The 14893-nt window shown below is 33.8% G+C and overlaps 1 protein-coding gene across 5 annotated transcripts in view; it reads right to left on the bottom strand.

The window, feature by feature from the left end:
* The window catches only part of pcbp4 (poly(rC) binding protein 4), a 117585-nt gene that overhangs the window by 46655 nt on the left and 56037 nt on the right, over positions 1-14893 (bottom strand). For all 5 annotated transcript variants that reach the window (XM_051094837.1, XM_051094838.1, XM_051094841.1 and 2 more), the window contains exon 2: positions 2738-2917. In XM_051094837.1, the coding sequence (XP_050950794.1) occupies positions 2738-2845 (108 nt within the window). In that variant the 5' untranslated portion in view covers positions 2846-2917. The remainder of the gene's footprint in view (positions 1-2737; positions 2918-14893) is intronic.

Below are 14893 nucleotides of genomic sequence, written 5' to 3'. Positions count from 1 at the left end.
AAATATAATAAATACATATGTGTACTTTGTATGTGTATGTATATATATATATATATAAATATACATAATAATTCTACAGTACACACACATATATTAGGCAAACTCAAACTTTTATTTTGTATGCGATTAATCGCGATTAATCGTTTGACAGCCCTAATACTGATTTATTAATTAATGTGTAATATGTTATATTTTTTAAACAAAGCTCTAAAAGATTTTCAGAATTTTTACAACTCTTTCACTTTAGACCACCTACAAATGAAGAGTTCATTTGCAAAAACAGATAACTCAATTTTTAACAATTTTCAAAAATCATGATTTTTCACTGTGCATTCCAATCAGTGATGGAAATAATGGCGTTATAAATAAATGGCGGTATTTTTTCAGTAAGGAGTAATCAAACAAATTACTGTTTTCCCCGTTACAATGCCGTTACCGTTACTGACAATAAAATGTGGCGTTACTATAATTTATTATAATGTTATAATTTTGTTTTTCACTTCATCTGAATGGATGCGCAGCGTACCTGTATTTGATGAACCGTAAACTCTAGTGTGAAGGCATGCGACTAGCCATCGCTTTGTCTCACACACACGCAAAGAAAAATACAGAGCAAGAGAGTCTTATATACCATGCAGAATTGACACGCTACAAGTAAACAATAATCTTTGCTGTATTTTCTTGTCAAAACAACAGAGTTCCTTTGGAATTCTTCAGCTTTTAAGAACTGCCTGTTTCTCCAGTAGTAGGCGGAGCTAATGCGCAAACGGTAATCTTATTGGCTGGCGCTCACCTATTATCATCCCTGTTTTGATTTTAGCAAATCAGTTCGAGTAAACACAGACAACGTGATTAGTATTCATGAACCCAGCAGCTCATTAATCCTTAGTGCGTTTTCTATTTTTATTGTTTTTAGTAGAATTCGTAGTAGTTTTGTTAACTTTTCAGTATTATTTTTAGTTTTTTTCATGGAAACACTAAACTACAAACAATATCTTAAGCACCACCACCATAAGTTCAGTCAACATGACAAATATGCATTCATACATGGTTATTCTAATTACTAAAGTTCTAATTACTAAAGTTTAATGCTGTTTTTTGCAAATAAACTCTTCAGATGTTGAATCTTAAAATGAAAATTCAAGGTTACCACTGCATTTTTCAGTGATTTGATGTATAGTTCACTTATAGTTGTTTTCAAAGCTTCAATGTACTGTCATTATAAAATAACTCTATTATTGTTTATTTAAGCGGAGAAACAGAAAAATGCTGTTTTTTTCATGCACCTGTCAAAGCCTTTTTGGTTTTTCATAAAGTGACTAGTGGAAAGAAAAAATCCAAAAGACACTGTTAAGTGTTTTTTTTATAGCACTTTATCTATTTGTGCCAATATTATTTCAATTACAATACATATTTTTAAAGGCCGTTTTCTCAAAATGACTTTTTTCTTCTACACTGAGCCATACATCTCCACTTTAGAAACACTTACACACACCAAACTTTACATTTGTATTCCTGTCTATCTCCTGAAGTTTTTCACAGAGGGATTTGTTCATAAATAATTTACTTGCTTTTATACAACAACCACCCAACCATCTGTCTGTTCTAGGTTTTTTATTATGGAGAATTATGGAGTGACAAAATGAGATACCCAAAATTCCCTCTGTAAAACATGTGACTTTAATATGTCAAGTGTATAGGGTCGCTAGATACCCGAGGTGTGTAATAGTGTAATAAAATATTTTTCGTCTGCAAAAATATGTAAATATCTGATGACTCAATACACGCAATTCACCTTTATTCCTCGAGGTGGCACTGTTTAATAGACAATAATGACGTGATGTTTCACTCGTAATTATCGCAGGCATAAAACAAAAGAATGTCATTAGCAAAATTTGAATTGGTTTAAATGGTTTTACTGCAGAGCAAATACTGTATGCAATAAATTATAAATATCACTGTCATTTGATGGTGGATGTGGTGAATTAATAGATCGAATAGATCAAATTAATAATGATTTTGAAGTCATTGAAAGCGATAGTTTTGCAAATATGTTTGAGATCGTGAATATGAGGCAGATGCTGAATGTACTGTGGAAGTGCGCTCTGGCGATAACGGTGATGATCAAATTGAACCCTTCTAGGTTTCAAAAGGTAACGAAGTATGCTCTATTTTATTCTTCTGTAATTGTTCTTAAAATATCAAGAGTTTTTGCTATTGCAGCAGTTAGAGATTCATCCATGCTGGATGTACGAGCCGGGTCACTAAAGACCCGAATATGTAATAGTGACTGGCAAAACAGTCATGCATTTAAGGGTTAAATTGGCCACCAATATGCCCAAACTTACAACTGTTACGAATTGTCAAAGACTGTCACGAAAGAGAAGAAATTTTGTGAAAAAAGTCGTTATTTTCATTCTCCTTGCGCACAAAAAGTATTCTTACAGCTTCATAAAATTACAGTTGAACCACTGACGTCACATGGACTATTTTAATGATATCTTTACAACCTTTCTGGGCCTTGAACGTGGTAGTAGTGTTGCTGTCTATGCAGGGTCAGAAAGCTCTCAGTTTTCATCTTAACTTGTATTCCAAGATGAACGAAGGTCTTACAATTTTGGAACGACATGAGGATGAGTAATTAATGACAGAATGAAATTTAAACATCAGCTGCTACTCTCAGGGTCATCTTGCAGTGAAAACACGAACTGTTTGCAGTGTAAGTGTGTGCGGTTACCTTGCCGTGCATGAGCAGCCGGAGAGTTAGAGTGACGTTCATGCCTCCATCTCCAAAATCCTGCTCACAGTTCATCCTGACGTGGGATTCGGGCCCAGGGAGACGCATGAAAGATGCTCTACGGATGATGGAATGGGCAGGGAGGGGGGAAGGCAGGACTCTCTCCTTCCACTCACCACTCTGGAAACGACAACACATAAAAAAACATACGTCAATATTTTAATACTGGAACGAAATTACACTTTTAAAATGTTGCAGAAACGCCAACTAGGCGCATATTTATTGCCTTCGTTGTGACCGAACAGTGTGAGACTGGGACACGTGGGAGGGGTTGGGAAACAACCTCAGCCTAGATTCACACATGTGGTGGTTTCTGTTTGCCTTGACGGGAGTCCGCATGTCTCACAGCGGTAAATAAGATGATATGTAATAGCCACGCCATCTGCTCTTACGCGCGAAGTGTTCAGTTAAGTGAGGACAGCCGTGACACGCGAATGCAACAATGGCTCAGCAGCTGAACGATGACAATAAGGGCTTCTGTTACAGTGCCGCTAAAGCCAGTATCACCAATTTAGCCAATCTTACAAAGCAGGAGAGGACGAGTGTAAGTGCTTGGTGAAATTACTCTCGCCGCATGTGCTGCGGTTTTTGGTGACGGCCCACAAGTGGAGTGTGAGGTGATGCTGAGTTCGGCATTTTCTTTTTTGATACTGTAAATTGCAGGTTTTTGTGCACCTGTGTCTCTAAAAAAATGGGTTGATGGTTTTTTTAGGCAGTGTGGTGTAAAGAGCAGTAGGAAATATCTAAGATAGCAAATCTGAAGTAGTTCAAATGAGCCATAATAATTTTACATGCGTTCTACAATCACTGAATCGCACAAACTCATGCACATAGCAGAGAGAGAGCTGATTTTTGGAGAAAGAACTTCAGATTTTATTTTATTCATTTCAGATTTTGTTCATGTGGTCCAACCAACATTCTGGAAAATAAATAAATAAAAATAAAAAATAAAATAAAATAAAATAGATTATAGGCGCTTATGACTGTGTGTAAAAGTCAGTAAGAAAAAAAAAATTAACCTTTTGGACAAAGTTGAAGGTTACTTCAAAATAATTCTGAAAAAATTATGAGATTACACATACACACATAATGTTATTGTTTACTAAAACTATTCAATTGTTTCCGGTGACTGAAAAAAGCTGAGATAAAATCTAAATAATAAATTAGACAACTTCAATTTGAAAATAAATAAATAAATAAACTCAAATCAAATCAAAGCTAAATAGAAATATTTTAAACAAAAGCTAACAGAAATAAGAAAAGCACATGGAATTACTATAAAAATAATAACTTCAACTGAAAACAAACAAACAAACAAACAAAAAAAGAATAAGTTGAAAAAAATGTCTTTGCCAACTAACCGGAATAAGCTTAAGGAGAAAAAAAAAGTAATAATACAGTAAAATGAAATAAAATAAATAAATAATGTGACTGTGTGTAAAAGTCAGTAAGTAAAAATTATAGAATTTTACGTTTTTAAGACAAAGCTGAAAGTAAGTTCAAAAGGTTAGTTAACTTAAAAAAAAAAAAAAAGTAAAAAAAAAACAAATATACATATATATATATATATATATATATATATATATATATTTTTATTTTTATATATATATATAAATAAATAAGATGTGCAAATATATTACACACATACATGGTTATTGTTAACTAAAACTATGAAAATGTAAATTTAGATAAAATCTACATACAAAATTAAACAACTTCGACCTAAAGAAATTAAAAATAATGCATTGGCAACCATTTTTTAATAAGTACTAAAATTACTAAAACAAATAAACTCAAATCACAGCTTTATAGAATTATTTTAAGCAAAAACTAATAGAAATGAGTACATAAATGACTATATTTAAGATTAAATAAAAACAAAATAAAAAAAATAAAAAAAATGAAAATAAATGAATTTATAAAAGAAATAGAAGAAAATTGAAAATGAATGAATAAATAAATAAATAAATAAATAAATAAATGTTCAGCAACTACTGGATTTTTTAAAATAGTACTTTGATGTGCCTTTTAGTTTTAGTTTAAACTATTTCTATGTAAGTTTTTTTTTAAATTTCAGTTTTAGTCATTTTAGTGTTTTAATTTAAATTTATTTCTAATTATTAATTAATTAAAGTACTAAAATGACAAAAATTGAAATAAAAAAAAAACTAAGAAAAGAGAAAGCACATAAAATTACTAAAACTGAAAATCTAAAAATAAAAGGTAAAGCACGCTATCTATATATGCCATAAAAATACATGAATAATACTTAATAAATAAGTAAATAAATAAATAAATAAATCCCACATGGGAACTTCTGTGAAAATTCTGAAGCAAACAGTCAATTGATTATTTTAATCTGAATAATCAAAATAACACAAACTATAAAAACAGTCAATTGAAACTCATTTAAAATGGTAGAAAAGGTATAAAAGAATTTTATTATTGTGAATCCTCTTATATTCCATGACTCCATGTAATGTCTAAGAGTAAACAGAGCACCAAAAAAAATAAATAAAAAAGAGACAGAGAGAGAGAGAGAGAGTTTGGATTTAAAGAGTTTGGGTAAAGAGCTGATCTTGAGAAAGAAAGAAAGAAAAAGAAGCATGAGAAATATCTCCCGAAGAACCGGAATCAAGCCTACTTCACACTCCAAAATTTTTGTCAGCTTCTAAACGTCCCCAAAATTAGCCTGCGTGCGTTATAATTTAAAACTTGATTGGCAAGTGTTGTTGAAGCTTCAGGGTGAATGAAATAAGCTGTGGGCTCTCAGAGGAACATCAGACATCAGACGTCACGGGTGCTAAAACTGCGGCATCACAGCATGCTAATGACAAATTCGCTTGAGCGCTTGATGATTCCTCGACTCAAACGCTGCAACATCTGCTCATCGTCGTAACACCACCCGGATTCACCCACGTCGCGCTTTCTGAAAATCTGCCGACAGGTTAATTAAAGCCGCGTTTCCCACGGCCGCTGAATTACAGGTGTGGGTGTGTTTTCAGATAACATCGGAAGACAGCCAAGATTTCAAAGGGGCGGCACATCAGTCGGTTGGGGCTCGGAGAAACTAGGTCAGAAATCCAAAAAGCGTCGTGAGGCCGTCTGCTGGCTGTGTAGGAGTTTGGCAGTGTGTCATTTGGATAGTCATGTCCACGGGTGGTGGTGGCGTACGCATGTCATTAGTGCAAAGCGATCGCTACTTGTGCCTGTCTCGTTTTTTTCCCTCGTCCCTCAAGGCGATCCACCAACCAATTAGAAGATGAGACAGCGAGAGGAACGAGAGCGAGATGATGGTGCCCACTGCTTCGCACCTGTGGTCGACGGGATTTTGCCAAGTTGAATGTGTTTCTGGTTCTTCTGTTGGTCCCGGAACAACATTTCTGTCTAAGCAACATAGTCTTAATACCTAAACTCTAAAATGACAAAAAACTAGGGGAGTTTTCCCTCTTAAGTTCTGTGTTTTTCATTTTATTTTATTTTTTCTGGATTCATTTTAATGGTTTAATTACATTTTGTTAAATCAAGGTCTAATGAACTGAACTTTTATTAAATTTTAACACTTGAATAATTTATTACAATGTTAACAATAGTGTCCTATTAAATGTTTTATTTTTCAGATATTTTTTTCTGTTTTAATTTTTCTGGATTCTATTTTAATTAGTTGAATTTAGCTAGGAAGGTTCTCTAATTAGTTTAATTCATACGATTTTAACAATAGGGCCCAGTGATTGATTATTTATGTATTATTTCATTTCATTCACAATTCAATTTTATTTTTCCCTAAATTCTGTGGTTTTTATTTTATTTTATTTTAGTCTGAATTAATTTTAATGGTTTACTTACATTTTATAATCAAAGTGTATTAAATTGAATAAAAAAAGGTCTAATGAACTTAATTCATAACATTTAAAAAAAAAAAAAATTCTGTTTTATAATTGGTCTAGATTTCATTTTAATTATTATTATATTTTATTTTAATTATATTATATTATATTTACTTATTCCAGTTTATTGAATTATTGAATTATTATTTTCTTTTATTCTATTAGCTATAAAAAATATCTAAAAAGTTTAATTAATGAGATTTTAACAATAAGGCCCTATTATTTATTTATTTATTTAATGGTTTAATTAAATGTTATAAAATCAAAAAATGTCTAATTAATTGAATTCATCAAACTTTAGCACTTCGGTAATTTAGTAAAATTTTAATAATCGTGTCCAGTGAAAATGTATTTATTTATTTAGATTTTTTTTCTTCCGTTTTATTTTTATTTTTTTCTGGATAAAATTTTTATTACTTGAATTTTATTAGCTGTAAAACATTTTTAATTAATTTAATTGTTTATTATTTTTACGATTTCATAAAAAATATCAACAGAAAAGATGGTAATGAAATGAAAGTATGATACGTTTTTACAATCTTTTTTTTTTGTTTGTTTGTTTTTTTTTTTTTTTTTTTTTTTTTTTGCTGCACAACAGATGTTTACTGTTTAAATTAAAATGTGGATGAAAAAATATATTCCTAAAAAATAATTTAATAAATTGCATTATAATGAATAATTGTATAAAACAGTAACATATTTCTGCTATAATGTCTTCAAATTAAACAGATATTCAAGTTTATATCTGCGTATGTGATGATAGTTTTTCTCAAATTAAATCTGTTTTTGTGTTTAAAATCAACAAAAACTAGTCAACATAACAATTTCATTAAGTGCACAGCTTTACAGATTTATCCATCCAAATGTAGCCAAATGCCAAATGGAAATTGTGATCACGTCATCAATAAATATGCCCACTGTACATTTTTCAAGCCAGATCATGGTAATGAATCGCTGCTGCTACAGATGTCAGGTTTCAAATGGTCTGTGTTCCCACCAGGCCTAAAACAACCCCAGTTGAGAGGTTTATAACTATATCTAGGCCTAAATGAGCCATGAACTTGGCTAAATATATAGTACTAAGGCAAAAGTTAAGTGAGTGAAGAAATGTTTCTAACAAAAGTTTTCATTCAACCAAGAAAGGTATGCAAATTATGCAAGTAGCTATTAAAAAACTGCCTGTCCTTGTTTGAATAATAAAAAAAAAATCCAGTGCTGACTGTTAAGGTTCCACCTAGTCAATAATCAATTTACATAAAAGCGTAAATCCCATTCAGAGCCACTATACCACATATCTAAACCTGTAACACTAAAATCAAACCATAAAGGTTGTTTCTAGACCACCAAGGATGTATATCCAGGAACATTTTTTTACTTTGAGATTACTTGCACCTGTATATCTAAGAACCTGTAGCAAAGTCTCTGTTTGAACATAATCTCCCATTTAATTAATGCAAATCACCTGTAAATCTCCCTTTTCTTTACGTGTAATACAATGGCGCATTAATTAGCAGGGCTAAATGATGCTTCGCCACCCTGTAGAGTGTGAAAATATGGATTATCGAGACCGGCCACAGTCAATTACAATGGAGCACTACAGTGACCATGTTTACATGCTGTTTCAATTTAGCTCTATATTCTGGCTAAGCCTTTATTCTGAAAAATAATTAAATGTTGACCAACAGAAAGCTTCTTGGTTCATAAATCGTGACACTACAACTGACCTTTTTCGCTCTCAAAATCTTGAAGGGGTCATCGGGTGCCCATTTTCCACAACTTGATATGATTCTTTAGGGTTTTAATGAAAGTCTATAGTATACTTTGGTTAACGATTCTCAATGGTTGTGTAAAACAAGACCCTTTTTACCTTGACAAAGTCAGCTCTGCAAAAATCAACCCACTCTGATTGAGGCTGCTTTAAATGCAAATGAGCTCTGCTCGCCCCGCCCCTCTCTTCTCTATGTGGAGTGACGAGCCTGTTTACTTTAGCCACATTTAGCCGCGTTCAGCGGCTAAACTTGCTAACTAGCACTTTATTAGGAAAGGCGATCACAAAGATTCATAAAAAAACCCTTATACTCACTTCTGCTGTAAGTGAAGCTGGATAACAAATTATTCATGCGAACATAGATGGATATATGTAGATCGGGAGGCGCATTCCCTTCACATGTCAGGAGTAAATGACGATCACAACGTCTATTATTACGTCCAGCAACACAACACCTCAATTGCTCAATTCTTGTCTAACTTACATCCCTGCTCTGGCATTGAAACAATGGAGTTGGACTGTGACAGCTGATCTGAGGTAAGACGCTCATGTCAATCAACTATCATGGTAGGGCCTCTGTTGGTGTGACGTCATAACAACAAGCATTTGAGAATGGCTTGATTTGGAAAAGGGAATATTATTTTTACAGATTAATTAAAAACCACTGCATGGATTTTTATCATTATAGGGTAGATTTGTACATACACTGCCAACACACATTAATGTTCAAACAACATGTAAGTGAACTTAGCATCCGATGACCCCTTTAAGCTAAATTTCACTAATGTGACCACACCTTAAAATGTTGATAAAACACTGAGTATCCTCCTCCTGAATATGCTTTTCTTCATTTTATCAAGTTGTCGCTATGTATATGGTGTTTGCATAGGCCAAAATCCTGATTAAAACTGGAATATGCCAGTTGTGTTATTCAGATTATAGAAACCGGAATATTGGCTTAATCTGGTTATTCACCTTATTTTTCAACATGGAAGTAAGCTGTTTTCTGCTACTTAAGCAGAAATTCGTGCCTCTATATACATTTATGCAAAACTGAAAAAACGTACCTATATGTACGAATCACTGCAGTTAGAAATGAACACTAGGGGCAGTAAAACTCTGACAACTTTTATTCCTTTTATTTCACACAAGGTGTGATTTACAGGTATAGAGTTTTGATTAATAAAGCCTAATTTTCACACTATGTTATGACTGCAAAATAGTTTTGTCATCACATATATAGCTTCATATGCATGAGTTTTCTAATTCAGTAGGTTTGTTGAGCTTTGATACGATGAAACTACATTTAGACAAACCAGTTTCAAATCTGCATAAGGAAGTTAAAAAGCACAGCTGCATCAACAACTGTGTTTTGTTTTAATTACTTGTTGCATTTGTTAACACTATGGGTAGGTTTAGGGTTGGGTTTGGTGTAGGGGATATTTCCAACATGATAGAGCGTTAATCTTTAACGACACTACCCACGTTTTTTCATTCTGAACAGCCGCAATACGTACCTCAAGCGGCGTAATAAGAACCCAGCAATAGGTGCCTGGACCAATGTAATAACAATGTGCCACGGTCACGTATTGAACGTGTGTTTTAGTGCCACTCTCTGGACATTTCACTTTGAAATTGATGCAAAACGTGCAGTGAGGTAAATATTAACACTGTTGCAGAAATGCATTTAAGGCACGTATTTTCATGAGCCTGGGTTGGTTTTCTGTGAATGTGAGAGGCTTCTGGTTCATTAGCTGCTATAAGAAAATAACAAGCAGAATAACAAGTGCAGTGAATGGTAAAACTGTTTGCACTACAAACCACTATGTTCATAATTACGATAATACATTAAAATAATGTGGTATAACATACTAGTTTGCAATATAAAGCAGCAAAATTAGCTGTTGACACCAGAAGCCAGACACAAATTTACAAATGGGAAAAAATAAGGTGGATAGCCTTACATGACGTTTGCATAATCAGAATATGAACCAATTCTGATTAATATCAGACTATTCCTGTTCATGTAAATGGAGTCATTGATTATATGAGACTATCATAGTATTGCTCATAGTATTACCAAGCAAAAATTATCATGGTAAAGTAAGCATGTCTAAACATTAGAAACAGATTGCCTCATGTGTCCTTACGTAAATGTGACATGGGATATTGACCACATGTTGTGTGAGATAGTAATATTTTATGATGGATATTCTGAATAAGGTGTTTGCATGACCCAAAATTCTGATTAAAAGTAGAATATGACATCTGTTTTATTCAGATTAAAGAAACCAGATTATTGGCTTAATCTGGTTATTCGCCTTAGTTTTCAACATGGAAGTAAGACATTTTCTTTGAATGTGCAAGACTTCCAGTTCATTAGCCGCTTTAGGAAAACAACAAGACGAATAACAAGTGCAGTAAATGGTAAAACTGTTTGCACTACAAACAGTTTCATTGTGTTCATAATGAAGATAATACATTAAAATAATATGGTAAGACACCAGTTTGCAATATCAAGCAGCAAAAGGAGCGGAAGCTAGACACATTAAATTTACAAATAGCCTGACATGTTCTTACAGGAAAAATAAGGCGGATAGTGATCAAGTAAATGCATTTATATAATACTTGCATAATGAGAATATGAACAAATTCTGATTAATATCAGAATATTTGTGTGTGTGTAAATGGAGTCACTGATTATATGAGACTATCATAGTACTGCTCATAGCATTACCATCAAAGGCAAAGATTATCATGGTACAGTAAGCATGTCTAAACATCAGAAACAGATTGCCTCGTGTGTCCTTACACAAATGTAACATGGGATATTGACCACATGTTGTGAGCTGGTAACCCAAATGTACCAGATTTGAGTGCATTTCGGAGCACAGCTTGAGATCGATACACGCTCTTGCACTGACATTAAGGAGCACCTGGCCTCACGCTGGGAAGGTTTGAATATGAACACAAACTCAGGATTCATTCAAAGCATCTGTATGCAGGCAGGCGTTCGAGGTCATGGCAGAGCGCTGCTATTTGCATTGGTCTGTTTCTCTCTCTCGCTCTCTCTCTTCTTCCGTGTTTGACATGCAGCTCAAATACACACCCTGTCAGTCAAGGCCGCACACGCTAATGTGTCGGTTCACTGCGCGCTTGTCCCGCAGCCCTCCCCCTTCACCCCGACAACATTCATAATGGTGCATTCCGTGAATACAAGAGCTGTTACAGGAAACCACCAAAGTGAGAATGGAAGGGGTGCCCCAGACAGGCATTAATGATCACTAGGGTCTTAATGAACACTTGGGCATTATTTCATTCTGCATTGTGCTGTTTTGACTTAGACTATTTGTATTTTAAAGCTGCCATCCCTGTTGAAAACAGCATTTGATGGTTAGGTATGTTCTGAAGCATGGCTGCTCGTTTGAGCTGGTTTAAACTGGTGCTAAAGTGGTTCTGAGTAGGAGCTAGTTGCTTAAGACCAGTTTAGGACCAGCACATGACCAGCTAGGGACCAGCTTAAACCAGCTCAAATCAGTAGTCATGCTTCAAAACATATCTAACCAATGTTGTTTTGTCAACAGGGATGTCCTGCAATATATTGTATTTTGCTTTCCTGAAAAAAAGTTCACTTGTAGTCAAGGTTTCTTGCAACAAAGAACAACTTTTTACTATAGAGTGCAACAGTCCAGTTCCAGAAGTAAAAAATCATTGTTTGGACATGCATATATTTATATAATAATCTTTTATGATGGATTTTCTGAATAAGGTGTTTGCATGGGCCAAAATTCTGATTAAATCAAGAATATGGCAGCTGTGTTATTCTGATTATAGAAACCGGAATATTGACTTCTGGTTATGGCTATCAAGTAATGCATTTAAAATACATGACATTTGCATAATCAAAATCTCAGAATATTCTTGTTTGTGTAAATGCAGTCATTGATTATATGAGAACACCATGCAAATATCACACACTCTAAAAATACTGGCTTATTTTTTTTAACCCAAATGCTGTTAGGTCATTTTATTAGGTTATATATATATATATATATATATATATAATTAAGTGTACATTTTTAACGCTGGGTTATTTTTTTCCTACCCAACCACTGGGTTGAGCCTGTCTGTGATGAAACAACCCAGCTGCTGAGTTACAGCAAGAGGGCTTGCTTTTTGAGTCTTCTACAGGAAAGAGCAGTTCTCAGCACGGTTGCCAGGTTTTCACAACAAATCCCGCCCAATTGCTACTCAAAACTAGCCCAAAACTAGCCCAATCGTGTTTAGAGAGGGTACCCCTTTAAAAACAAAAAAACAAAAAACGCTTTATGCAGGGTAAAATACACGTTTTTTGGCGGGGTTCCCCTGGTAACGTTTGCATTTCAGGGGATAAATATCATGTTTTTGGGGTCACTTTGACCCGTGGACATGAAAAACAACCCGCAGCAACAGTGTTAAAGTAGCCCAAGTTCTCAGTGCTGCTAATTTGGTGCACTTCTTCAGCAAAATAAAGGTTTGTATACATTTTATTTAATTTATAAAGTCTTTACTCTATTACTTTATGCAACACAACATAAGGACTTGATGTCAGTCAGCTGCGTCAGCAGCGGTCACTTGGCATGATGGAAACGCCTTTTGCCTTGCATAAATTAAATGGATTTTATTCGTTATAGTACTGAGTTTAATTTAATTTTATGTTAAAATATGTTCTCTAATGTCAGTACTGTTTGTTTATGGGCAGTTTTTGGAGTCTGGAGTTTGGAGTCTTTGGAGGCAGTTTTTGGCATCTTTCAGCTATGAGTGAAACGCAAGGCCACGGTCTGAAGTTTGCAGTTAACCTGCCGAACAGCAGCCCTTCACCAGCTCTGACAGACCGGCACGAGAATTAGTGCTATTTTTGTAAAAAGCGATTACAGAGAACGGCTGGATAAACTAAAAATAAAATGTTACTTTTAAATGTTACTGTGTTATTAAAATTTTTGTGTCTAAAATGCTTATTAAACAAATTTAAATGTATGCAATATTGTAAGCTATGCTGTATTCACCCAGATAAATTCAGTTCGTCTTGTATTTTGTCCATGTGTTCTTGCTTAATAATAAATGTTCATCTTTTGATTATTGCTGTTGCCTCTAGTACTTCTGTGTGTCTGTGTTTTTATAAGTTCCAGTCTATTTTAAGCCAGCATTATATTAATTTTTAAACAACAGTTGACTTGAGTATTTGGTAAAAACATTCAACCCCACCAGCTGGGTCAAAATAACCCAGCATGTGTTCGGTCCGATATTTACACAGCGCTGGGTTGCCAAATAACCCAAGTTGGGTTGTTTTTAACCCAGCCTTTTTTTAGAGTGCAGTTCTGCACATAGTATTACTATCAAAAGCAAAAAAGTGCCATTAATTTTCTCCACAGGTAAATGGATTTTTAGAAATAACTTATATACCTTTACAGAAATACCTACTGTGAGCTTCCAGGTTGTTAATCGATTGTATGTGCTTTTGCTGAAACCATCAGTTTGCATTATTTCAACTTATGTTTTAAATAATAATATTCAACAGTGGAATCCTTGGTGAAAAACTATATTTCCCACAATGTTGTACAAAAAATTCCACCAATCAGAGAGTCGCAGCGAGCAAATCACGTCAAACGAGTGATGAGCTCCACCCACTCCCATGAAGCACCACAAATGATGTAATCAAGTCTTCGCATACTCTGGAAACACTTAAATATTTCAATATAGATACATATTTTGCAATTAACTTTTATATTTCTCCAATGTTTTTAATTTGATGATGGTTTGTGGGATTTTAGTTCATTCTTTTTGTATGTAAATAAGCTCTGTTGTGATCGGCTAAACTCTTTGCATATGAAATGAGTAACGCTTTCCTATTGGTTGCTTTGTTAGTTTGTTGCTGTTTTTTTGTATTTTCCTTTCCTGAAAAAAAAAAAAAAAAAAAAAAACATCCACTTGTAGTCAAGGTTTCTGGCACCAAAAACAAGTCATTGCTGTGGTACCTTTAAACTTATATTTATAAATAAGCTCTGTTGTGTTTGGCTAAATATCTTAATTTGCGTTCTGAAGACGAATGAAGGTCTTACGAATTTGGAACGACATGAGGGTGAGTAATTAATGACAGAATTTTCACTTTTGGTTAAACTAATATTAATAAAAGATAAATTGCAAAATATATTCTGAGAAAAAGTTCTGGTATTCTGAGAAAAAGATGCCAGTAATTTCCTCTAGAATTTCCAAAGCAAAGCATGTCTGAAATTGTGCTCAGATTTGAGGACATACCAAATTTTAAAAGTAAAATTAAAAAATCTCAATAAGAACTCAAACTTTTCCAATTCTCCCAACACCAAATGATCAAATCAAGCCATGTTAATTTTATAGCGCAATATCCATACATATATGTCATCAACTGCCTCCATTCATTTTTAT

This window comes from Labeo rohita, chromosome 22 (assembly GCF_022985175.1).
Source record: "Labeo rohita strain BAU-BD-2019 chromosome 22, IGBB_LRoh.1.0, whole genome shotgun sequence".
In the NCBI taxonomy this organism is placed as follows: domain Eukaryota; kingdom Metazoa; phylum Chordata; class Actinopteri; order Cypriniformes; family Cyprinidae; genus Labeo; species Labeo rohita.
The sequence above is the reverse complement of the archived record's forward strand: the minus strand, read 5'-3'. Positions and strand labels throughout refer to the sequence as shown.